Below are 27,862 nucleotides of genomic sequence, written 5' to 3' on the forward strand. Positions count from 1 at the left end.
GTCACGATTGTTTAGTTTTTTTACGGAGGAGGCTTAGTCCACTGGGAGCACTCACTTTAAGACGCTCAGCATAAGAGCATTAAACCTCGTGCCTAAAAGGTAAGATGTAAATGCAGGAGGACACATCTACGTGCATTTATCAGCGCTGAGCTCAATTTGGGGGCCAAAAAACAGATTCAAATGACATTTTGAGTGCGCAACACAGTTACATTATCTTGGCCTCCTCCTTTTGCAAAGCAGATTCTGTATTATTCTTCTATATGGGATGATAAATTGCACTGAAAGGAATTCATTAATTGAATGTCTCGAACTGTGAGGCATCAAGCACTGTCAGGCACTGTCTTGCCTGACAGTAAACACAATAACATGGCAGTCTTTTGTCTTACCGTCACTCTGCCCACATTGCTGTATCACTCGTCGCCAATGGAAACTACTGTCCTCTCGCCCAGCGACAAGCCTCAGTCTGTGTGGTTATGTTACTGCTCACTTGGAAATGCTCACCAGAAACTGGGCCATGTCAAAAGCCAGATCCTGGACAAAGCTGAATCGATGCTCGGCCAATGGAGCCACGCGACCCAGACAGGGCTTTAGGTTCTCGGGGGACTCGGGGACGCCTCGGCTGGCTGAACACAAGGTGACCGAAACCACCTCGCAACAGTCATGAGCTACAAGGCAACACAAGGAAAGCAAAAGAAAGGCAGGGTGAGGAGGAGAAAAAAAACTGTTGGAAGTTGCTGTTTATTAGCATTTCTGTCTTACATATACACAATATTGTCCAATCTATCTGTTCACATGTAGCTACGGTGTTTGTATATGCATAATGCGTTGTTATCAACTGGCATTGCTTTACGATGGCTAACGATGGCCAACAACGGCTACAGAGGCTGGAGTAAACCCCATGGAGTTTTGGCTTGACCACAGCTTTAGCTAGTTGTGGCTGCAACACATTAAGTCACAGAAAGTATAACAGCAATATTAGTTGTGACCCGTTGAAACAAAAACAAAAAAAACAATTGGGAAGCAAAAGTAGACACTAGGGTAATCACCGTATTTGTGACTAGCTAGTAGCTAGTATCCTAGCTACCATGCTAGCAGAGCAAAATCTTACAGGATTCAATCAACAAACTTAGTGAGTCTAAGATGTTTGGTTCAAAGACAAAACTTGTTTGCGTGAATCTATTTCAGCCAGGTTTATCAGTCAGAGGCTAAAGGCTAAAGATAAGCAATACAAATTGTTGTCATTTGACATTGCAAAATTGTCTAATGAGAATCGCTCATTAACAATAATCAGCTATAATACAGTTGTACCGCTGGCTTCGATCATATATTCATACCCTAATTATTACCAATAAATCTGAATATGATTTACCTAATGAAATGTGCTTCAGTTTATCACACCGATACCTATTCATCAGTCCCACATTTACACTCGAACAACCAACAAATGAGCAACACAACATGTTATCAGTTAAATGAAAATGTTTTCAGCTGTCACACTAACAAAGTTAGTCAACATACGGTGTCACAACACAACTGAGAGGCTCTGATTGATGCCTTACATGCGGTGCTGACATCCCTGCCTCTAATTTACACGGCACATGGCCTTCTGCATCAATTCACTTCTCCTCCCCAAATGCCAAGTCATATGCAGTGGATGCAGGTTTCCTTGTCATTCTTCTCTCTAAAGACAAATGAGCATGAGCTAACCCCATGATCCATTCTCAGTATCTAGGACCACCATTTAGGACCCATATAGCCAACACAGCACCTTGTTACACTGGCAGAAACTTAGGACACACATGATTCCTACATGCACACGCATGCACACACACACACACACAGTCAGAAACGTGCGGTTTGGCTGTACACACACTTCCTCTGTGGTCTGAGTGTATATACAACAGCTGTGTGTGTGTGTGTGTGTGTGTGTGTGTGTGTGTGTGTGTGTGTGTGTGTGTGTGCGTGTGTGCGTGTCTGTCTATCCACAGCTAATTTCGCATACTGCTGGACCAATCAGCTTATTATTTTTTGTGCTCATTTATTACTGTATGCTATTTTATACCGCATTTGACTGCCGACTGCTGACTCATTAGGCTACTCTTACACGGCCGCAACTGACAACTGCTTCAGTTTGGACACCTCTGCCAGCTAATTGCAGGCGTATGTATGTGTAACAAGCGCTGAGCTCCGTGAATAAATATTATCTAATTTTTTGAAAAAAAAATCATATCCAGGATGTCAAAGGTTACGGTCTTAAGATAAAGATATTAGCTAACGCATATAGATCACAGTTTAAAAGTGATCCACCACATCGCGAGGCAATCAAGACAGACGACAATGAAATTAAGGAAAAGAAAACCCTCTTAAAAGTCTCTTAAAATGTAAAGTTTTAGAAGTATCACGATTACACAACATGTAACCATTACTAGCTCCAAATCCACAAAACCAGCCTGAAAATGAAGAAAATCGGAGACGAGCAGAGCAGCGCCGGATAGCTGTCGCAGCAGACAGACGGAGCGCTTTGTTCTAGTTTACTTGGTGTTGCTACAAACATTGCGCCGCTTGAGTATTACGGTTCAAACGGCGTTCAAACGGAGTGCTCTGGAGCCGAAGCAGCGATTCAGTGCGTCTGCAGCCATTTTCCCAGGCCACTTGGGAATTCTATCCCACTAGCTGCTGCTCGGTCACAGGACAAGTCCTTCGGAGCTGATGGAGGGAGCAGTGAAGCGGCGCTAATCTGGTAGAGAGTAACACCTCCTCCTGCCCCCCTCAGATGGCTCAAATTCAGCCGAGCTCTTAACAAGATAATGCCGTCTTTTTCTTTCTTTTTTTCCTCTCTGGAACGCCGACACTTAAAGAAAACAAGAGTTTGCCCCTTATCTTTCATATTTGTCCATTGAGCGCATATCTTCTGTCTCTCAACATTCTGCTTCCAACCATGTCCATTAACCCATTTTCTGTGTACCACCTTTGACCCTTCATTCCCGTGCTGCCTGTCGTTGCTCACCCGCCTCACAGGAAGCCATCGCTGACTTCAGCTCTGCAAAATACGTTCAATTCTGCAAGTGGATTAAATGGAATGAGCTCCAAGAGGAGTGATAAATGAGCTAGGCGCTAGAAAAAGTCAAACGAGGTGATTTCTCTCTCTCTCCAACACGCAGCATTAGTTTAAAAACCAGGACAGCAGGGGTGGATGATTAATCATTTATTACCTTGACTATCTTCCACAGCTATAATTACTCCTGACTGCCCTATGCTTTCTGTGTGTGATGTGAGGGGAGAATAATACCATCCCCTTCTTAAATATAATATATGTTGTGCGACATTTTGAGGTGCTTTAGCAGCCCTTCATGTTAATTTGGGCTTTAGCACATGAGACCCATACAGGAGGTTTGTTGTTATTTACCAACATAATCTAAAAGGGTATCTGCAACAAGGTCCCATGCTATCGGTTTACACAGACGATAGATTTAACACGCATCAAATACTGGAGGCGGAGCTGCCTCCCCCCACGGGTTCAATCCGAGGGGAACAGGGACGCCTGCAAGGCATTGTGGGCCGGGGCAGCTTACCGGGACACAGCGCCTGCAAGGTGTCGTGACTGCTCCTGAGGGTGCTGGTCAGGTGCCTCTGTGTGCTGCCAGCGAACAGCAGGAAGAAGTCGACGCCCTCCTCCTCCTCCTCCTCCTCCTTCTCCTCCGCAGCCGCATCCAGCTCTTCGTCGGCGAGCTGCACCGTGATTACACAGCGCCCCTGCAGAGAGGGGGAGAGAGAGAGGGAGACGGGAGGATGATGGAAGAGAAAAGAAGGAACAAGAAAAACAACAACAAATATTTAGAGAGCAGTCAAAGTAAGTCTGCATGAATTTCGTCATAAGAAAAAGAAAAAAATCCTAATTACTATTGTTTAATCTATTGATTTGCCTTGATGCGGTACTGATAAATTGAACCTCTATGTGAAAGAAGCTAACAGTGCCAAATCAGGGCCATGGTGTAAAAACTCTTTTTGCCGACAATTACACAAAAGCCTCAAAAGTAAATATGGTAATGATGTATTGATTTAAAGCGCTGCTCCACACATCATTAACAAAACAGGGAGGCGACGGGGCGGCGACGGGACACAGAGGAGCAGCTTGACTTTCTGCCGACTCGGTGAGCGAGCGTCATCGGGTTCAGACTACGGAGGAGGAGGATGAAGCCGTTTTACAAATGGAGGAGGCGACATGATTAACAGCCTCTGTATTAGCGCTGTTTATCAACTCGTCCAGCTTTCTCACTCTTGTGCATCCTTGGCATATAAATCAAGGTCGTTCCAGAGCCCCACTACACACTGGGAGTATTAAAAAAAAATGATTTGTTCGCTGACAACTTAGTAGCTGGTTTTGAGTCTAGCAGTTCACTCACCAGTTTGGGGAAAAGGCCCAAACTGGTGAGTGACCTGCATGAGGATCGAGAAGGAGACGCATATATAGAGGTTGGACGATTGTTTGTTTTTGCCTTAGCGACATCGAAAACACAGGAAAAAGTGGAGGAAATGGATGTAATTAGTGCGTTTGATAGATTAAATGAGTGGTTGTGAAAGTGCCTGCCGTTATATTTCAAACAAAACAATTAGGAGGCTGTATATCAGAGCAGATATATTGAAATATGCCAATTCTGATACAGTATGTTCACGCTCAAAGCCCATGAAGTAGAAATGAGGGGGAGTTTCTTTTCTTTTTTATATCCCGGCAAGAATGCGTTTATCAACCGATCCCAAGCCTTCAAATGCCAACTTTAGGCATTATAGTAGAACGATTGTCAGGCCTGAGACAAAAGACGGACACGGAGGGTGTGTGTGTGTGTGTGCGTGTGTGTCTCTCACATTGTCTCTCTCACACAAGATTCCCTGCTCTGAAAATAATGGATTCTTTTCTTATTTAAGAAACACCAGCCAGACAGATGAGAGCATGTCGACCGATCGACCAGGAGGTGTCAGCCGTATGGGGAAAAATGTCAGTTTTTTAACATTAATTTGATCTCTGCATGCAGACAAAATGCTTATTTAGGATCCCTTTTAGAACAACACCGATACCATGAAAACGTCTGCCACAGTAAAAATCAATGGTCGCCTGCAAGAATCTAGAGTGGTAAATCTGTCACCTTGATCTTTGTAAACAAGAGACCTGTCAGGTTTAGAGCCACTGCAGGGAGTCCGAAAACACAACTGAAAATCAACACTATACGTATCTCGTCTGTACTGTGTCCACTAGATAATATTGTGTGTCCAAAATGCAGTCTGCCACAACAAGCCAATTGTCCAAAGTGACAATTGGTTTGTTGTGGCTGGATTATTGTGGGCCGACGTCATGTCATCTGAGGACTCACCGAAGGAGGAGGAGGAGGAGGAGGGAAAAGAAAATAGAGATATTGTTCAAAATGAGCTGTTTTTCCACTGGGGGACTGCAGCTTGTTGACACTAAGGAGGGTCAATGAGACAGTTCGTCCCACTTAATCTGACCAGTGTTGCAATCTTTCTCTTTTCACCAGCCGAACGGTGTCAAGGAGAGTTAAACATGTGAAGAAGAGGTGGCCTCTGGTCACGTAGCCCAGAGGCCCCAGGAAGAGAAACCGCGTGCAGTGACCTTTGTAGAGCTGGGACTAAATACATTGACTTGCAGCAGTAGGGATGGAGAGAGCCTCGGCTTTAACAAGCAGAGTGTGGGGGAGGGGGGCACTGGCATCAATGAGTTGTGGAAGGGCGGAAGCCAACAGGCATGACACTCTCTCCATTAAAAACTCCTCCTTTACCCGAGCGGAGCGGCACCTCGGTGGGTTTGTAAGAATGGAAACGGTTTACGGTTATTATGCGAAAGGAAGTCCAGCGTTCTCGCTATACAGATAAAAGAAAAGCAAAAGGAGAAATAGTTTGAGTTTTAGTTTTTTTTCTACCACTCGAGGCCGGTGGTGAATCCCTTTAATCAACCTGCTGCGTCTGGCGCATTAGCAGGTACATTTTTGATGGCTCCGCCGCGGCATATTTAGTCTCCCATTCGTAAATAACGTTGCGTGCTGCCGATTGTTTTTCAACCGAAGTCATGAAAGCACGTATACATTATACATGTTCACTCTCTCGCGCTCTTACCTCCTGCCTCCTCGGCTACGACTGCTTGTAATCAATCTGCCGAATTCAACCGTATTTGAATGGAAAAAGTGAGCCGTGAGTCGGAATAATGCATCAGCTGAATAAGATCATTGTCAGTCCTTTTGGAGGGAGGATGGGGGGCTCGGAGGTGGAGAAACAAAGATGTGAAACATCTGCCGCAGTCTGCAGGACGCACAGCTGCACAGAGCGAAACAAAGAACCCCCCCCACACACACACACACACACACACGAAAAGTCAAGCTACTGACAAACAAGGCTCACAATAACAATATTGAAAATGCTCAACAATTCTCTCGAGTGTCCGGCTTTAAATCAGAGGAGCAAGCCAGCGCCTTTAAAGCCGCGTGACGTGCACAAATGGATGTCTCACTGAGTGACTGTGCACTCTGCTGGTAGTAAGTACTTAACGAAGTGACCTGCTGGGGTATTGACCTGCTAATCACATCGCTTCAGCTGGGGAACAGGCGACTATTAAGCAACATCAAAAGAACAGCTGGAGGCTCCACACACACACACACACACACACACACACACACACACACACACACACACACACACACACACACACACACACACACACACACACACACACACACACACACACACACACACACACACACACACACACACACACACACACACACACACACACACACACACACACACACACACACACACACACACACACACACACACACACACACACACACACACACACACACACACACACACACACACACACACACACACACACACACACACACACACACACACACACACATCTTAAAGATGCATGAGCGGATTCGTAGGCCTCACCAAAACTACTTTTAATGATTCATCTTCATGAGAAGGTATTATGCCGTCTAAATTAAGGTGCATCCCTCCTGGCTGCAGTTCTGACGATGGCCAGCACAATGTGGAAGTTCTGTTCCACTCAAACTAATTGTGAAGGCGTCCCACGGCACCCCTCAGATTCTCTCTGGTCATTGATGACTGTGCATGCAATACCTTTCTAGCTTTTAATCAGTCCGGTTGCATGGAAACTGTTATAATAACAATAACACACATATATATATAAATAAATATCCATATCCATAAAGAGCTGCCGTGATTAAAAATGAAAAATCTGCATGGTTTTCATGGAAAAGACGCTGCTGCTGGACAATTTAGGAGACAATTGATGAAAAACCTTACGAGCTCGTCGGCAGGTTTCATGAGACGGACGTCCATTAAATGGTTCCCTTGACGCATGATAAAACTTCCAGAGCGTTTACCAAATCAAGCTTCACACGCATCCTCCGATTTACAAAGGCGGCCGACATCTGGAGAACCCTTCCACTGCAGCCACAGACCATCAGGTAGCAGAGAAGACACAGGATCCCATCAGCACCACGGCTGCCACAGTCCCGTGTTTAGAGGCCCTATAATGCTCATCAAATTGTCAAAGACACTCTGGAGAACACCACCAAACGCCAAAAGATTGAAATGGTGCTCACTGTTAATAATTCTAAGCCTCCACAAGTCATCCTCCGTTGACCAACAAATCATTTAACCCTCTACTAGTTTCTTTGCCAATCACTTCCTCATTAAAATATGTGTTGGTCAAAGTAATGTTGAGGTCTTGACCTCTGTACTAGCGGTTGTTTAGGACGTTTTCAATCTTTCTGGATGGTGTTTCCTTTTTAAGAGCTTCAATTAAAGGCCGACTACTTAACCCCTGTGAGCTTTCTCACTGCGAGCGGCTGTGATAAATGTCCTAAGGCCTGATGTCTAATGAGGCCCGACTGCCTGCCCGGTTACACTGACCGGTCTGGGTGTAAATCACAGATAAGGTTGTCTGGGTGGTTAATGTGTGCGAGCCACTCTAGCCTGGAGAGACGCAAACACACATCTCTGACCGGTCTCATTTCCTGAGCACACACACACACACACACACACACACTTCACGCCCACCAGCAATGTTTACAAATGTACCTCCAGGCTTTCCGTGGAATTTGAGGTTCACAACAGATGGCAAGTGGTTCATTTTAACCGGGCAAAGATGCATTAAACTTAAATCCTCATCAATGGGAAATATGATTACCAATACCCATGCTGATTGGCTACTGTGCAACAAGGCAAGGCAAGTTTATTTATAGAGCACAATTCGTACACAAGGCAATTCAAAGTGCTTTACAGCTACATAAAATTACAAAAAGGCAAATAAAAATCAGTGGGTCATACTACTCTATTGTTTAGTTTACACACCATCAGATGGTGGATGATACTCCGGCGAGCAATGAAGGCAACACAGTTGATTCAATCGTTCATTAAATGTTCCTTTCTTTATCCGAGTCAACATTGACTCTGTCATATAATTGTGAAAAAAAACTAATTAGTCGCCTGAGCAAGGACATTTTATGACATTATTGGTTGAGTTATTAAATTATTGGGTTACATTTTGGATCAGGTTAATCGCAAATTTGATTACATTTTCTCAGGACATTATTACTTTATTGGGTGCTACAAGGAGGCCTTGGTTTATTCCAGAAAAGAAAAATGTAAAAGCTTGTTCTATCTAACTGAAGAGGAAATCAGGCATATTTGGGCTTTATTCACAATTTAAGGGAAGAGGGATGAGAAGATTGACTCCTCGTTAAGGGGGCAGCGATAACCTGTGATGACAACCAGGAAGAGGAGCCACAAAGCAGGACGCGTAATCAGAACATTTAACATCCAGCAATCAAGAGGTCACGCGTCCCCTTTGGCGCCAATATCTTTGCTATAATTGCCTGCTCACAGATTGATTTGGACAAATGGCACGTGTCCAAGTAAACCGAGCCTCAATTTGTCTTTTTCAAAATCATTATTTAAGAAGGCCAGCACCTATTCTCAGATGGAAACCGTGATGGGTCGCTATTTAATCCAGAAATCTGAGCCGTGACTAAAGCTGGCGTAGCTTTGACAACGTAGTTGTTTTTTTGAGTTTGGTGGGTAAGAAAAATCACATGAATGGGCGGAGCAACACGCAGACACAAATTATATAGAACTGGAACCAGCATGCTTAGAAAGAAAAGTGCTTTGGATGAACAGATCAGCAGTCTTGTTTTTAGTCACTTCCTATTATCCAGTCCTATTTCTGTAATGTCAATTTGAATTTCCCTAATAACATGTAAAAGATGATGACACGTGACACGATAGAGGGCAATAGGCCGAGCGTGCACCGTTAGAAACGTTTGCTAGTCAGCGTTAAACAGCCACTTGATTTGCATGACGTCTAATGTCGTGTTTTCCGTTTCCTACACACACACACACACACACACCAGCTTATTAGACCTGTCCTCGGGTTGGCGCAGCCAATTTCTAGGAATTACACGAGAGCATCGCCCTCTGTATTAAAATCACTAATAAAGTATGATAAAAGGTTCAAATTGTACCGCCCCAACAGGCGCAATAAACGAACCGCGAGGAGCCCACCTACAGCACAGTCCTGAGAAGAGGTCTGGTGGCGCTGTGTCGAAACAGCTGTGTGGGCGGACTGACGGAGTGCCGGAGCAATCAATAGCTTCTGAGGCAGTTCTAGTGGGAGTAATAGAACCGACCAGGTCAGTCTCATATTTCCGTCTTCGGTGTACGTTCTTCAGCGCAAGTGAAGAGGACTTAAAGCTCGCAAAGTAGTATTTTGCAAGCTTTATGTGTTTAAAACATTTAGAGCAACTAACTTATTCACTTTTTATATTTTGCAAATTCATTCAGCAATATTACAATAGATATTAGAGAGGGAATTACGACATGTTTAGTGTCCTAACACTGGCTATGAGCATCTTATAAAATCTAATTAAAACTATTAATACCAAGATTATTTTGGTTATCAAGTAAGTAAATAAATAAAAATATATATATTTATTTCCTAAACATTTGAATTGTGGGTTTTTATGCAAACAACCACTATGGATGACAATAACAAAGTAAAAGGAGATATTTCTGATTATTTTTCACCGACTTCACAACGGCAAAAATAATTTTTCAGGACGGTGGGAAAACAGTTTTTTATGTTAATCTGGAGCCTTGGTGTCATTTATGATACTTAGAAAATACAAATCAGGAGGCCGACGGAAACACGCCGAGAAGATTGCAATGGGTGGCTCTCTAATAAAACAGAGATACTTACATAGAGTGGCGCTTGCTGTGGATTGAGTTTCATGACCCTGGGCACTGTAAAGACAAGAATAAATCAGAGGTTATAGCTTTGCGGAATGTTAATAAACCGTAAACACAAACAAGGTGACGCTGTCAACAACGTTACCATATGAAAACACGATAAGGCTGTGCGATACTCATGTAGCAGCAGACGTGGAGCAACATTTCATTTGGAGCCGTGTTTCAAGCGCCAAGCCCAATACTCTCTCTCTCCTTTTAGCTCTGGGAAATGTGAAACATGTGAGCCAGTATTGTGTTTAGCTGGAATAAAAACCCTGCAAACAAATTGCCTTGAATAACACACAACACTTGACCTCTGGGGGGTTTTTTTGGGGGGGGGGGGGGGTTCCCGTCCCACCAAATGCACGAGTATCAGCTGTAGTGGTGTCAGAACATTGTTGCCAACAAGGTCACAGTTAAGCGCGACCCTGACCGTCCTCCCAACACTCAGTGGGAAGTTAATAGTGCACACACGCACACACACACACACACACACACACACTCTCTCTATTTGTGCTCATTTATTCAAAGACAGGCTGCGGCAAATGATGACAATTTATTGGTGCGATCCTGCCTTCTCCGATCACCCGTAATTTCTTCAGCAAGCAAACTAAATAAAAAAAGGGGAGGTTCAGGCGACCCCCCCCCAAAAAAAAAAACACTCTGCATCTCCTCTACATTGGTTCATGCCAGGGAAGATCAGTTAGCGGGATTTACCGGCTCACGTTCACGTTTGATTCCCTGCCTTGAATGTCAGGCCTCAAAGCTGTTTTCTGGGCACAAAGTCAGAAGCGTCCAATTGCATCCCAGAAACAAAAAAAAACAAATTATAGCTATCGGCTTGAGTAAAAACGGTTTGGCAACATTTTTTTATTGACTTTTTGGTTGTTGAACTTTCTTGAAGAGACATCGGCCTGCTTGCATTCATCAACGGGTCAAGGGGATCTGGCTTTTTGAGAGAAACCACGTTCACCCCGGATTTTTGGAGACAATTCTTTAGTTTAAAACAAGTCCTTGCTGCCGGCCACAGTAGTCAGCGGCAGTGCACATGAACCCCGCAGGACCTAATGAGTTCAGTAGAAAGGAAAAGCCCAAAAGAGTCGAAACTCAACGGAGCGGCGAGGCCAATTCACTTTCCCCCGCCACCCAATCCAAAAGTTTTTTTTTCTTCTTTTCTGCTAAATAAACAGGCTCGGGCTGGAATTAGGCGCATCAGGTAAGGGGATAATCGGCGGCTCTAATAATACTCTAATCCTCTTGCCTTAAGTGCAATGGGCCAGGGACTAGCTTATTCACCACATGCATGACTTCGACTGATAAGACTCTCACATTATGTCCCCATCGGACTCACCGCCTCTTTTATATTTGCATATTTTTGAAAATCCGTTGACGCTCTTTTTCTTCTTTTCACAGGTCTTACTCAAGAGTGCCTCGGCTGTCGGCTGACCTTATTCATTTTGTGTGACACCGTATTGACCGTCGGGGGGTGACCTAACCTCTTATTGCACAATGAGAACATATTTGCCTGGAAGTAGGTGTGTTGCTATGAGTCACATACCCGCTGAGGAGTTGATAACTTCTCTTGATCAGGTTTTATCCGTGACCTCGTTCAGCCGAGCGCAGCTTTGCGGCCTCTACACAGTCACACCTGCTCAGTCTGCCAGCGCAGTGGACACCGGTGTTATTGTCGTATCTATTAGGAATTATTACATTTACAGTTCCATCTATTGCACAATGAAAACATGTAAAAAGAGTCACACAAAAAGGAAGCTGATTCACTATGCCGCTTCATCACAGGGTGGACATTGCTCCAATGCTTCATGGAGGGGGCCGTGAGCGACATTACCACATCCCTCTGAAACTTCCTCTTTAGTGTGGCTGTCGAGCTAAGCTAGTTAGCCGCTATGAGGTAGCAAACGTGTCATCAAGCGAATCATGTTGGAAAGGTCCTATTAAGTTTAAATACCAACGTTAATACTAACGCCGAGTGGAGAAACACAACAAATGTTTTTCCAATATTTAGTTCTCTACAAACCCCAGAGAAAGAAAATGCCTCCATGTTTTTTACTCTTGTTTCGCTGTTTTGTGCTGGCACTCTTTTGGCTCGCCTGAACTTTGAAACAATTAATAAAAACAAAACGGCGCCACGCTGCATGAAGGGTAAAATATCCCTCGGTGCAGCGATTGAGATCCGTTCACCAGGCTGCCATGAATCAGTTTTCTGTGGCTGACCCACACCGTGGTACAGTTTGGTGGGTGTAATCTGGTCGTCATTCAGAAAGGACACGCCGGGGGATTTTTGAAACAGCAGTCATTTCTAACTGCAACTCCTGGAAAGTACAACAATGTCACAGAAACACTGCAGTATTTCCTCAGAGGGACATACGCTCCAGGCAATTTCCTGCAACTAGGTATTTTGGTGCCGCCTGTGGATAATACCTGGACTTGTGGGTGAAGTGAGAGTGAACATGTCAGGTAAGGCATTGGCGCAATGGTAGAACTGGAAAAGACATTGGAAACCAACCGTTCTACCAGTTTTTAAAAAAAACATAATCCTACAATTGTACTGTCTTTCACAAAATGAAATTAAACCTTAATGACACTAAACAAGCGTTTTTTACTATCCTCAGACAATAATTGACTCAAAGTCTGCACCAAGTCACACCATCAAACAGATATTCTACAATCTGTTTTCTTCAAACGAGATGGGTAGATAAAGAAACCTGCGTGTCGGCCGTGTAGTTCAGCAAAAAGAAAAACACGCGTCCAAACCAAACTCTATTTTTCCTTCTCTGGTAACAGAAGAACCTTGAGAAATGACATCCCCCTAAACTCACCCTACGGCCATCTGACACCTGCTTATAGAGATTACACAATCCATTAACTCCACCTTAAAACACCGGGGGGCAGCCAGCCTTCAGGCCAGCTCCTTCACAGACTCCATTATGTCCCAAACTGCTTTTGAACTGCCGTTGAAACCGAATGTTCTTCTTTTTTTTAACAGCGGGAAGGCCACAAGAGAGTGCACGGCAACCACAAATGAACCGATAAATCCAGAGACAAAAGCCCCTCGAAGCTGGGATAGGAGCAGCGATGCTCCGATTTGGGCTTGTGAATGGCCCTCGTTATGGCTTTCCACGGGGTGCCCCGGCTATCGAAATAAGCCGTAACAGCCATGTGACTGCAGCGTGAATGAGGGGGGATGAACGGGATTAGCTTCACAACTCAGTAATCGGACTACGCCCTTCACAATCAACAGCTGACGACTTACCCGGCACAATGTGCACGCGTCTGGGCGGACCACCACTGCGGCGTGTGACCGAACTGTAAATGCGTCGCTATCTTTTCCGTCAGTGACAAGGAGGTCTCCCTCTTGGGGAGAGGGACGCTCATTCTCAGTGGGACGATTCTATAATCCTCCCTGGATGGAAGGTGCATCCGATGTCAATGTCACAGTCAAGTAAAAGCCGACTTGGGTCCAATGTAAAAAAGGCACGGGAGCAGCTTCGCCGAGTCCAGTTAATGGGATGAGCCGTCTTCATGACGGACCGGATGGTATTCTGGCAAAAAGTTAAAAAGGCGCCCAGTGGAGTTGTCTTTTACACAAGCTAAAGTTGTGTTTACATTCAGTGGAGTTCACTAAAAGCCACCATGTGTATCCTTGAGGTCTAAAACGTTTGCAAAAGCTTATTTCTTTTCTTTTGTTTTTAAAATACAGTCTACATTCAGAACTAGCTTGCAGTCCCTCTTCTTTCCCATCTTTGCTCGTGCATTATCTTGGGATGTCACAGCCACCTGTAGATCGTTGGTAAAAAAGTCCAACCATTGGTGGAAATGTGTATTACATCACACACTAAACCGACAAACAGACAAATAAAGAAATTAAATAAATGGCACGACTATAGGTCAAAACGTCCCCGGTAAACCTTTACGTCGGAGATTTTCAGCTTTAGAAATTAAATTACTTCAAAAGGTTTAAGCTTAAGCACGCACGCTTGGAATCAAACAGAAATCCAAATTTATGGCAATAATCAGGTGGTGTCTTTTGCCATGCCTATACTTGTCCTACGTGCTCCCCTTCTCTTTGGCATTATCCTGTAAAGACATGCAATCTTCTTGAACGTTTTCTAAATCCTCCAGATCAAAGGGAATCTACTATGAATGGGATGACATTAGAACATGCAAGCGAGCAAAGCATTGATGGCAAGAACGGTAAACAGTGAGGTTCAGAGGTGACTGGAGGCCCGTGACGGCGTCAACACAATCTTCTTCTTGTCAGCGCCGCTCCCTCAGAGGCTTTCTTCTCTCAACCTCCCAGTCCTCCTGTCCAAAGGCCACGTCTCTTTAGTCCACTAAAACAAACTCACGTGCGAGCTGCAGGTCAGGGTTTCTTCAGTTGCTAGGAGACCATTAGGCGTTTCAAAACCAAAACACTCCAGCAAATAAAAGCCACGTGGTTTTGCGCGTGATCCTAATAGTGCAAACCTAACTCCACCCTGCAACCACCGATCTACATGCCGATCTGCAGCTTTGATTCATGTATGTGGTCATTATCACACCTGTGGCGCATGGCTAATATATATAATCAACAAAATGCAATCAATGTTGATAAAAGTTCATAAAGGCTATGTTCAGCAATGGATCTTATTGTACTTGTTGCATTTTGTCAATATTATGCACTTTCAACAAACCCAGCTTGTAATTCAGAAGTGAAAAATCACACAATTTTAGATAAACAAATAATAATGCTTTTCCTCAACAACTGGCCTTGAGCCATGCATTTAATGTGAATTTACAGACAAGCCACTAGTTTTAAATCTTAACATCAGCAAAGAAGAAGAAGAAGAAGAAGCAGGAAGTGGAAGCCAGTAGCTCAAAATTCAGTGCAGCTCCTTTAAATAAAACGGGCCACATCAATCATTTGAACTCAATGCACAAATTTACATCCACGTTTTATCGCCTCAAAGCTTCATGCTGCCGTCTTCCTGGGTAAAAAACCCAATTGGCTATTAATTAACTTGTTGAATGTCAATGCAGATAAGAGATACTAATTTAGATTTTCTATTTATTTTTCTGACCAACAGCAGACCCTCGTTAACCGCTAACCGCTAACCGAGCCGCACAGCTGCGATCAGATCCATAGCACAAAGACGGCTTAAATCCATAAATGTATCACCATCTTCGGGGTATGCATATATATTTTTAATCAGTGAATGAATGCCAAAACTCCTCAAGACACGAGCCAGGTTCTTGTGACTCGCTTGTCACTTTAAAGGGAAGGGGGTTCGCCCCTGTTCTATATTATATTTGTATGTGTTCTTCTTATATCCTTTTATTTTCATACTCCCTTTTCAAGTTCCCTTTTGTGAGCTTTCAGGTGGACCGGCTATTCAAGCTCAGCTTTATTTTTTACATTTCTTTTACCTGATTAGCATTAAACTGCCACGGTTCCTATTCCTGGTTAAAGTTTCATCATAAACATCCCTAATTACCCACTCTAGTCTAAACCAAACAAGGACAACCTGGCCTGGATACCGTCTCCATCCTGCCTGTTTTGTCTATTTTTCCACAGATACACATGCATATGACAAACGTTAAAAAAAAACATCACCTCAAGGCATATTTGTCCAGTGGACCAGTGTTTGTCAATTGGGAGCAACAACACACAGGTTTAGGGGTTCAAGGACCCACATGGGCATCTTGCTCTTGATGTAAGGTACAGTAAGGAGCTTTGAATATAAAAGCCTGCGGATGAAGAGTGCCAGGGAGAGCTTCCGTGCTGATTTAAGCCTGAGGAGAGTTCATTCTTAACCCCTCTTAACTTCCCTTTATGCTCGTATTATCAACCCGTCTTTTTTCCAGGTCGGATACTTTAATTAGCACTGGAAGTGCTGGAGCATCAAATCCTATTTTAAATGCATTTATTTGTTTCGGCTTGTTGTTTTCTGTCCGCATAAAAGTCTCAATCGCAAAACGCGAGCGACGTCTTGACTCACAACACCGGGACTTCTACAACCCTTGACGACCATATCACTCAAATGAATGACGAATTCACCGCTACATTCCTTTGTCAACCGCTCGTAATCAAAGCCTTCACATGTGTCACATTGAGGGAGGATTAAGGCTCTGTGTGGCTCAGTTGGGTTTGATGTTTAACTCAGACGTTTGTTTAACCTCTCGTGCTTTCTCCCCCCCAGGTTAACCACTAGGTACTGGCCTACCGCTACGACGCTGAATGCACGAGAGAGCAAAGTGCGTCCGCCTCTGTGTTGAACCTCATGTGCGTTTCTTTTTTCCCTTTTCTTTTTACGGTTTACTATCAGCCCCTGCTCTACTGTGGCACGGATAAATTAGTCCGGCCTACGTCACCTCCTCAACCGGCACGCCACAGTAACTCGGACGCACGATGTTGACTGCCATTTAGATAGTCACGGCTGTTTGATTTAATCAAACCTCGCCACTGTCCCCGCGGACAGATATGAGGGCCGTCGTGGTGACGTGACCTCAGCCCGCCACACAAACGCAGCCTCTGTGCGGGGGGGACTGCACACAAGCGCTGGCCGACAACACGAGGCTGGGGGATGAAAGGTCTCCTCAGTGTTTGGTGACAGTTATTACCTTCTCCACTGAAACCAAATACCTGTGGGCCCAGATAGCATTATCTTATTGTGAGGCGCACCGGGGGCCGGCCTGTAATCAGGGCCCGGGCCTTGAACAGCGCTCCTCCCCAGGGTTTGATGGTGCTTCCCCCCCCCTCGGTTTTCACAGCCATCAGGCGCTCTGTACACATCTTTTTAAAAAATAAAGAAGAAAAAAAAGGTGTAGTTTGACATTTTGGGAAATCTGCTCGTTCACTTTTTTTTGTGCCCGAGAGTTAGGCCGATACCTGCGTCACGCCAGCATGGTATGGTTGAGGCTACCAAATAGCTAGCTGAGCTTAGCATAAAGACTCTGTCCAAAGCACCTAAAGCCCACTTAAAGTGTAAAAATTACAATTTGTAGTTTCACGGAGGATTATATGCCAAACTATTTCTTGGCCAGGACCAGTTGCCAAGCAACCAGAGACTCCAGGAAGTTAGTTGTCCCAGCCAAGAAAAAAAAGCTGTTACATTACAGACAACAGGGAAATAAAGACTCGTAAAGACAGAAACAAACGAGATACAAAGTCTTAGAAAGGCTAACTGTTTCAGTCTTTATGCTAAGCTAGCTTCATAGTGTATAAACGTGCGAGTTGTATCTATCTTCTTGTCGAACTCTCGGCAAGAAGGTACATAAATAAAACAGATTTCCCAAAAAATTCCAACGTTTCCTTGAAGCAAACAAAAGGGCTGCCGCTGAGTATTAGGCGCGACGACCCATTCTGGAAAGGACAGGCTCAGGCTAACGTTTAGAGGCACGTCAGAAGGATGTTGTGGCTTCCTGATGAAATGTTTGCGTTGGTAAATTCAATAAGGACCGGAAACCCGCAGAAGGATTAATATGCTGTTCACCTTTGCACGTTCGGTAAATGTTCAACACATTACACAATCAACAGGGCAATTTTCCGTTACTTGACTTCAGCTGCACTTGGCAGTCCAATTTCTCACCGGATCCTGACGGGCGATAGCCAGGTGAGTGATGTGAATTTCAATTTATTTACGGGAGCAGACGCTGGTGCAAAACCTCTCAAAATGATCAATAGGACATTTCACCGGCAACTTACTGAGCTTACTCATTTCTACCGCGGCGCGTGGAAAAACAAACTGATGTTGGAAAGAAGACGAAACGGGGAGGGGGGGGGGGCAAAGAAAACACAGACAGGGAGAAAAGGAAAGTGGATGTTGGTCTTGTTGGAGAGGTAAGAGGTTTAGCCTGGAGAATCCTGAGCAAAGCGAGCCTGATGAGATTAAGGTCACCCGCTCTGCAGTAATGGTTGATACATCTTTTCAATTACCAAACCAGTCAACATGTGCGATTAAAGGATGTACGACCCCAAAACTTTGCCTCGTAATGGCATTTTGGTTTGTGCTATTTTCTCACTGCAAGAAGGTCCTGGGCTCGACTCTCAGCTCCAAGTTCGGTCAGTCACAAACTCTTAATTGCCCACAAATATGTATGTATGTGTGTGTGTGTGTGTGTGTCTCTTTACCCCTGCAATACACTACTGAACTCTACGAGGGTCTTTCCAACATGATACACTCCAACCAGATGACACATTTCAACCCCCGCTCTTGTTCTTTGGAAGCCAGAAAAGTGCGAAACTAAAAACCGCCGCAGTGGTTTTGGGAACTGGATTGTGCACAGAGTCACTCACTTCCCCACTGGTTCGCAAGAACGCTTGGTTTCTTAAACAGGAAACTAATAAATAGGTTGGACTTCTAACTGATTGTGCAAGAACATCAACTTAAGTATTGCATTAAACCACAAAAGCGTTGAATAGAAGATCCTGCCTTATTATATAAGCACTACAGACGCGTGCTTCAGGAATTGTTTCTTTTAAAAAGGGACACTTTTAACCAAATTTGACTGAATATTTAAAAGGCCAACATTCAGTTTCTAAATTCAGGTCCATTTACACAATGCAAACCTGTTACCAAAGGGACCAATCAAATCACGGCCTTTAAATGCCCCAAGTGACCAGAAATTAAGCTGAGAAGCAAACAAAGCAGGGGTAAAACAGGCTCAATACTACAGAATTTAACGGCAGTCACAAATTATTGTTATCAAGACCATTAAGCGTTATCCCGAGACAGACGTTTCTAGGCGCTGTGGGGGAAGTCGCAGTCAAACTTTGCCCTGTGAAATATATCAATGTGTCACTCTATAATGCTTTGGTTCAGCTGACCACCTACAACATAAGAGCCGCTGCTGAGCTGTTGTTTCGACTGTCACCTCAAACTAAAGAGACACTTTGTTCGTCACACAAAGGCATCAACGGAAACCTTACCCTCGGTCTTGTCTGATGACGACGGCTGCGAGCTGACTCCTTCAGGTGCACATTAAAGTCATTGGCAAGTCCACCGGGGGAGAGCAGGTGTGTTTATACTAGGCATGCATCCCTGAGTAGCGGACATGTGAGCTCTCGACCGCGCTGATTACACTGAGCTAAATATGGCTTTGTGCGAACACAGACAGTAGGCAGATCAAAGTGCTGATGTCAGAGGGGAGAGGCGGAGCCGGCGGGCCACGGGTCAGGTGTCTGCTGCAACCTTGCACTGGTGGGACGGCAGATATCCTGCCTCTGCTTTCTACACATTAAGATGTTGTTGTTGTTGTTGTTGTCGTTGTCCTCTCACATCTCTTTATCAGTAAATTAGACACTAAAAATAAGCTGCAGAAATGAGAGCTAGGAGAAAATACAGAGTGGGGTTTCGTGGATGGTGGCAATGTTTTTGTTTTGATTGGATAAAATCCATGAAACAGCCACTCAACCACAGCTATATAATTATAGGGAAACTCTGAAATATGTTAAATATTGTTAATGACTTTCATATATTTATGTGTTGTTTTTCTGAAATGGCACCAGAGCCACTGTTGCTGTTTTCTAATGTTTTGCAGACTTTTCAGCAATTAATTAATTGAGATAATAATGTGCAGATTACCATAAATAATAATTAGTTACGGTCTTAAATACCGCTGCAGCATAAGATACTTTTCAAATGTGAAAGTGCTCACAGCTTAATGTTGCAGCTGGTCGAGCTGATTTTAACTGCTTTTTAAAGTGTATATTCACTCACAATGTATCACATTTTTTAAATGAAACATCTTAATCTGCAAAAGTAACTAGTGGCGATAGCTGCAGAAACCACCACAGGCACAGTAAGTCTGCCTGATAAGTCCCAGGAGTAGAGAGACTCCACCCCAATGTGTAGCAGAGGTGGCTGCTGTTTAGGAACAGCGAGTGCCCGCTGCCGTTCGGCGTGCCGAGAGGATCCCAGCCTTAACACAAAAACAAGAGTCAAGGCCTCATTGCGGATATCAGCGGTCGCCCTCCCAGGCATACAAAACCCCATCCCGCGTCGCCAACGAGTACCTGTAAGACTTCCTCTAATGCTTCCATTCTATAGTAAATACGGTGTAATTACAAGGCTGACACCGTGCATATCCTCCATCATCATTAAATTAGGGGGTTTGTGAGGATGAGAAATGGCTGGGTTCAGCTTGGAGCCAGCAGAATCCTCCTAGTAATTTACGGCGCTCTCAATGGGGACGCCAACTCCTCTTTTATGCGTCTCTTGTGCCGGAGCTGAATATTTACTCGTGACTGGGGGCGGCCATCAAAACTTGGCCTGAGGTTTTCTAGGAAGCGACACATATAAGAGGGTACACCAATACGTATTTTGTTTCTTTCAGTGGAACCGTTGTTTAGTCCTCTGCCGATAGCCTTGTGAGGAAAAATGAAAACTCAACTGTAGCCTCGTCTGCGGCTGCTGCTTCCTGATGCTTGGAATCAGTAGGATGCGTTCATATCTCATTTTGGAATTTACATTCTTCCTTATGTATTTATTTGCATATCAGGATTGTCATTACTGTCTTATATTTCCACTGATTCAAAATAACTACCGTGACAACACGGTGGCTCTGAAGTTCAAGACATTTAAGACTATATGGATTGCTTTAAAAAGACAGGCTCTAACTTGGTATTTAGCATTTTACAATTAAAATTAAAAACACGTTTCAGTAGTTGTACTATGAAAAACATTCGGAGACTTTTGTTCATTTGAAAAGCTAACATCACATGATGTGGGTGGTTGGAACTCACTGGACGCTCTTCACTCTACAACGTGCTAATACGAGAAAAGCCAACAATGCCCCAGTGAAGCCCGCCAGTAGAACACTGCACTTGTAATGGCCAGTTCCCAGTGTGTTACTGTAAAGCAGGAGAAAATTCCCTTTCAGGAATGAAACGTGTTTTTTTTAAATGAGCAAAGTACTTAAAGTGATGCTGTAAATCGGACACACCTTCTAGGGAGAGTATCCTTATATATGAGGACGGTGAATGACATTTCAAAAAGGCAGACGCTCAGATTTAGAGGCCAGTCCCACCGTGGAGAGCCTCCACACAGAGACACAAGTAAGGCAGGTGACTAGACTGCCTATAAAATGCGTCAACGCTGACTATGAAAAGCCTCTGCAGTGGCAGCAAGAGGAACAGAAACTCAAAGCATTTGAGGGGTCAAAACCAGTGACTACGTGGGCCGTGCTGGGGGAGGGACCAACCACTGTCGGGCAGAATGTAAAGATCCATTTTTGTGAGTTGGGAGGTAATAAAACAGGTTATAGATCCTTTAAATCTCTCCGGCTGTTCTTCCCCATTCTGCGAGTTCTCCTCAGGTTACAAAACATGAGATCATTATCGCAGGCTATTAAAGCAGCGTAATGGCAAGTAATCAATCAATGTTGATTGTTTTGGGACTTTTAACAGTGAGAACGTTATGTTTCCGACTTTAACATAAGCGTAAACCAGCGCGTCGGTTTCCGCTGGAGCGGGATAACAGGTGCCAAGGTGCACCCAGGAAGTGAGCAGGATGCCTTTCACCCTAAGGGGGTGTGTTCCAACATGGGGGTAACCAGAGGGCGGCCATGTTTTGCCCTTGTCCTTTTGAGCGCCTTTAAGTGGTTGAGGTCAAACGGGTGTTAATTAATTAGTAGACTATTTTTTTTTCTTGACATGGGTGCAGCCCCTCCTTCGAGCATGAAACACGGGAAAGGTGGGGGTGGGGGGGGGGGGGGCTCCGGCAACTCGGGGAGTAAAAATAGTCCCACATGAGGTGTCTGTGTTTATGATGACCTCATCGTGCTATGGCATGTTCGACCTCACTCATGTCGACCTCATCGCCAAACAGTGACTCAACGTCACGTGGGACTTTTCCAATCATGTTCAATAGATGAATATCAACATATCGTCTTCAATTCCGTTATTTTCATATTCATATCTTATCAAATCGTATTTCATCATGCTAAGTTGTGTATATATATATTACATACTCCGTAATGCCCTTAACGTCTCCGGTGGGCTGTGTGTACGTTAGCTTACTTCACTTGTAACTGCTGTACTTTAAATATGACGTATCCCCGTTTCATTTGACATGTGGGGGAACCGGGTTCGTCCTCGCTGCAGAGTGCACAGAAACGTGAGAAGTCCCCACACTGAACCCCTCGGGGGGCTCCGGGTGAGGATGTCATGGCTACCAAGCAACAAGTTACACCCCCCCCCCCCCCCATCCCCAACTCGCCCTCGTCCCCTCCGGCGGCCACCAGCCATTAAACTCCTCCGCCGAGGAAAGACACAGAGCAACGCGACATTGTCTTTTCATGAGAGACGGGCTACTTAGTGAGTGACCCCTCTTACCTCGAGCAGACCAGGCTCAGTGAGAAGAAGAAGACATACTCTTCCTCCTGATGGACGGACCCGCGCTGTTTGGAGCTGGGCCCAATTTAAGAAGAAGTTTGAGGTGTGGGTAGAAATGGATGCGCGGCGGTGCGGCTCTCCCTCCGAAGTGTCCAGAAGCAGGAGGCTCGAGTGCACTTTCTTACAGTTGTTAGTGTTTCCCAGGACAACTCGGGGGGGGGGGGGGGAGGGAGGAGTCTGTTATGAGCCCTCTTCGCGTCGGCTTGCTCTCGACGACTTCAGTTTCACACTACAGGAAGTACATTTTCGTTTCAGTCGCGAGGGAGGCCAACACGAACTTAGGGGATTTAAAAAAGAATAATGTACAGACAACTTGAGCTGTAGTGTCACTGGGGTGACTGTTCTTGATTGGTCTCGTGGTCGCCCTTCGTTGGCAGGATGAAGCTAGCAAAGATGTGTTGTCGTACTGTGTGGGGTTTTCACAATAAAATAAATGACTTCAGACAAGTTTACGTTGGGTTGATACTTTATTGTCAGAAAAACAATGTTTTCATCTTCTTTGTGCTAACTTGTTGGACTTTTAACTCATTCCCGTTCTCTTATTTAGTACTTAACAGTAGTTTTGGAGCATATAGTATGTGGGTGTGTGTATGTGTGTGTGTAACCGTTGACTCCATATTACACTGGCAGCTACACTAACCAAACTGTTGCCATTAAAACTTTGCTTTTATTTTGAAGGCGAGGCTCCAATCCACAAAAGATCTAGCCACCAACTGCTGCAGGTTTGACAGCAACCTTGCCATGTTTCCAGTAATAAATAAATAAGTAAGACAGCGGCGTGACTAACGTGTTTTTGCTCCATCTATTCCCTTCTATGATCACCTTGAAGTGCCTGCGCATGCCATCTCCGGCATCACTTTAAACAGTTTCCATCGGCTCTGTACTTTCTCCACCGCCGTAACTACCATGAACTATTCTGAAAGAGCAACTATACACATTCTCCTGCAGAAGCTATAGTAATACTATGCAAAGGAATACAATGCATTAACTAATTCAGTGCAGATGCTGTGTCTGACTATGGTCTTTGCATGGCATACAGTAAGGTCACTGGCTTTCTTCCTTCCTTCCTTACTTGCAAGTGGTCATACCTGTAACCAACTGTCATTAAAGTGTGAATCACACATGTTCGGATTGTCCTCTGGTGCAAACATGAGGTGTTTACATGGAGGTGTCATTGCTGTCTCATGGTGATTGCATACAGTACATAACTTTTTAGGCAGAGGAGAAAGAGAGAAACACTGCCCTGTGGTTGGAACTGCCCTCTGCTGGTTCAGAGGGCCTTCTGCAATGATCTCTGAAAGTAGGGATGTGCAGATCCGGGGATGTGGTTTGCAGTTTGTTTTTTTTAAAGAAAGAAAAAACACTGACATCTTTAGGGCGTTTGCAGCATTTTTAACTGGTGGTGCAAATACGTGTTGTTAAATAGTAGTGAACTGGTGTGAGGTGTGAAGGAAAATGCTCCACTGGATGTTGGCTTTGTTTGCTTTTTTGTATCATCATACAGACACTTAAAACATTGGAAAAAGCAGAGAACAACAATGGTTTCCTTTCAGTCAGAAGGGATTTCCCACCTCTGATGTTGGTTTAGCATTCAAATTCATCAGCGGCCCTCGTGCAGATTGTTGTACACACACACACACACACACACACACACACACCTGCTGAGCATAAGCTTTACTTTTCATCAGGAGTCTGCGCAGAATTGTTTCCATACAACTTAAAAAAAGATCTATAGAATTTATTAAAGCTTGTAAATAACATTACACGGGGAGAAAGTGCGTAAGATGCCATTATAAATCCTTCCTTTCCAGAGCACAGGCTCATCTGATTGCCGTCCTCTTTTTTTAATTTGAGCGATGTGAATTGAACAGTGATTTTATTATGCGGTTATGAAAACAAACAAAAAACAGTGGCTGAGCTTTTATCTAGCACGTGGGCCCACACTTCTGGATGAAATCACTGTCAGACTGGCCCCTGAAACACAGGGAGTCTTGATGACCATTTCCAACAGGGCGTATTTCCATCATTCGACGGGTCCACGTGGAAGCATGTGACGCTCATGAACTCGAGATTGGAGTCCGTTTCGCTCCACTCTGAGTGTCGCCGGGTCACGGGGTCATAACTGTGACAAAAGCGTCGCTGGTGAATCCCAAATAATTTCTAAATAAAGGCCTGTTGCAAGGAAAGAGAGAGAGTGAGGAAAAATGACTAAAACACAATAAATGTCCTGTATGACTGAACAAAAACATATTCTTTGTTTTATGTAGACAAAACAAAATGAATTCATGCACGTTTGAGGTTATAGGTTTTACTATTGGAACCCAGAGATTGAACAAGTAACGCTAAACTTGCGTCGACCTATTCCGAACAGTGATATTGGTACATTTCACATCCTGTGGCAGCTGAAGCAGGGCGGTCCGCGAGACTGCCAGAACACAAGCGAGACGGGGGGAGACAAGCGTGACACAAAGAAGTACATAGCTGCCTTTGTGCGGCGGTAAAAAAGGAGGTTTTTGTAAGTTGGAGGACTCGGATGGAAGAGATAAAAAAAATTTAAAAAACAGTAAACACTTGGAGGGAGAGACAAAAAGGAGCGAGAGGCATATCATTTGGCTGAAGGGCCTTCAGAGTGCAGCACACACTGTCACACTGTTCAGTGGGAAGCTTCTTACACTCAACAGCGCCGTCCACATTTCCTCTCCGGGCCTTGAGCATTTTGTTTTGGTTTTTTCGCCCCGAGCTCAAACAAAATGATGATTTTATTTGATGTTTTTCAAACCGACGACCACACCAAAAGGCGTGAATAATAGCTGCATGATTTAGTCGCGGTTCTGGAGCTTTCAAGCTAACCCACGCGTTCTTCGTCGGCAGACGGGCAAACAGTGTTATTTTGTCTTCTCGACCCTGTCGGCTTCAAAAGTCGAGGTTCAACATTCGCTTTTTTCTTCTTTTTTTTTACCTTGACCGACATAAATAATGAAAAATAAAGAACATTCTCGTCTGGTGCTTTTGCTGACACGGCGTGACCTTCCTCAGATCCCCTGGAGGCGGAGGTCGTGGTGTCAGCTGCTGTTTCCGAGGCTGAGCGTTGGCTCTGAGTGATGAACTGAGAGACAAGCGCAATTAGCAATCAGTGATGATGAGACACTCTCGTCTGCATGCGGCGCGTCGCTGAGCATTCACTCTGTACGAGTGTGAAATCATCCAGAGGCAGCAGCAGGTGTCCATTTCTTTTTCAAGTCAATGTGATGAGGTGAAAACAAGTGATTCTTTTGACTGTTATTATCATCTTGGATGATCTCGGGCGGCCTATTTCGGAGGCTGAACAGAAAGTATACAATTCCTTTCCGCTGCTGCCTCTATACCCCGCACTGTTTGGATGGAGACAAAACAGAGAGTGACTTGTTTCATTTGATCCATAGCAGCTTGATTTCAAGCAGCAATAGTTAACTTTTTGTTTGGGAGAACGCTCCATTGAGCTAAAGGGAAATGGAAAAGATAATTATCTGGGGGTTCAACGCTGTGAGCGATTTCAGTCATTTGATCCATTGTAAATAATGATTAGTACAGCTTTACATGAACTGAAACCGGCTGTTTGAAAAATGTATGGAGGCTAAAGCCTAAAATCTGTGTGTAAATAATACAAAATGTAAAAAAAAAAGAAAAAAAAAAAGATCACAACACAAGATGCCCTGGCGGTTTTGCTTTTAAAGTTTCTCGTCATTGGTATTTTGGCAAAGTTGACAAAATATCAAAAGAAGTTCTGACAGCGCAAAGACCAAACAGATGTCTAAAAAGCTTCCTCTGGGTTGAGGCTGCCTGCTTCGCTGGCAACACAGTTCATTCAACTGACACCCGCCGTTTGTTTTAGTGAGCCTTTCAACACGCTCACCCGAGAGGTAAAACAATTCTCACGCTATTTCACACAAATCCTCTCCAACTGTCGGATTTAAATTGACTCTGGATGTGTGATTTTCCGGCAGCTCCTCACTTTTCTTGTCTCCCCCCCCCCCAACCCCCCCTCTCCATCTCATGTGTCTCATCACAACACACCTCAGAATGATCTGGATACTGTGCGGTGTAATTGCACAGATATGAATGTACCAGTCATGCGGCTGTCATTCAGCCGCTCGCATCGGGTTATATCCGACGTTGCCATCCCACAGCCACATCCTGTACATAACGCTGGTCATATTCGACTTTTTGTTTTCTAAATTGTTAACATTTTAAAAGAAAACTACAATCCCACTAACAAGCATCCCTCAGTCTATTCCTCTCTGCCATTGCCCTCAATTGAAAAAACATATACAAAAAAAAGAAGTTCATGTGATCGCGTTTGTTGCAGACGTTGACAGTTTACGGCAGTTAACAATGGCAATATTTAATATTTAATATGAAATGTGGCTTATTGAACTTGTGTTTACATTTTTTCATTAAACTTAATTATGTTAGGAATAACTGCTATTTTTCTTTTATAAGTAGTAAGGCTGGGCGATAAACCAAAGTCTTTTAGGCATCGATGATGATACGTTTCCTACAACATTTCTGGTGATTCAATGAATAATTGATCTTACTGATATGACCTAATTATGCTGTAAACTCTTATGTGAATTAAATAGGTGGCAAATGAAAAGTACAGAGTATTTTTTTCATTTAATAAACTGAAAAACTTCAACTTTTGGACCGAATAATCAGATTTTATGAGAAAGTTGAGTTAGTATGTTCTCTTTATTATGATCCGTAGAGATGAGGCACTAGTGTATCCTGATGTCTCCATATATGAATTCATCACGCTGTATTTCCACTGAAAAATGATAAATGATCACATTAGATGATGCAAAGAATCCCTATGGGGTTTTCGGGCACCCATTTGAGAAACATTGCTCTCGAGCACACAAATGTGTATTAATCCGATAGCAATGTGTATTAGTATTAGATTTACAATCTACTCCTGTTTCAGTCACATTTTTTGAAAACAACAGTGCCAAGCTGTAGATACCTGAACCTTTTTGTGGTTTACGTCTTCAGTACGAACCAACGGGCTTTGTGTGTGTGTCACAGACGAGGTGGCGGAAAAGTATGAGGACATCTTTTTGTTTGGGGTTTTATTTACAAGATTTATTGACAGAAGGACATTGTTGTTGCCAC

General features: G+C 44.1%; 1 protein-coding gene across 7 annotated transcripts in view; it reads right to left on the reverse strand.

The window, feature by feature from the left end:
• LOC117728760 (A-kinase anchor protein 13-like) overlaps window positions 1-23,085 on the reverse strand; it is an 88,104-nt gene extending 65,019 nt beyond the window's left edge. For all 7 annotated transcript variants that reach the window (XM_034529600.1, XM_034529599.1, XM_034529597.1 and 4 more), the window contains exons 1-4: window positions 22,655-23,085; window positions 10,295-10,338; window positions 3,573-3,753; window positions 502-665 (exon numbers count right to left, since the gene is read on the reverse strand). In XM_034529600.1, the coding sequence (XP_034385491.1) occupies window positions 502-665; window positions 3,573-3,753; window positions 10,295-10,327 (378 nt within the window). In that variant the 5' untranslated portion in view covers window positions 10,328-10,338; window positions 22,655-23,085. The remainder of the gene's footprint in view (window positions 1-501; window positions 666-3,572; window positions 3,754-10,294; window positions 10,339-22,654) is intronic.
• Window positions 23,086-27,862: the final 4,777 nt, after the last annotated feature.

Source organism: Cyclopterus lumpus, chromosome 3 (genome assembly GCF_009769545.1).
Source record: "Cyclopterus lumpus isolate fCycLum1 chromosome 3, fCycLum1.pri, whole genome shotgun sequence".
Lineage (NCBI taxonomy): Eukaryota > Metazoa > Chordata > Actinopteri > Perciformes > Cyclopteridae > Cyclopterus > Cyclopterus lumpus.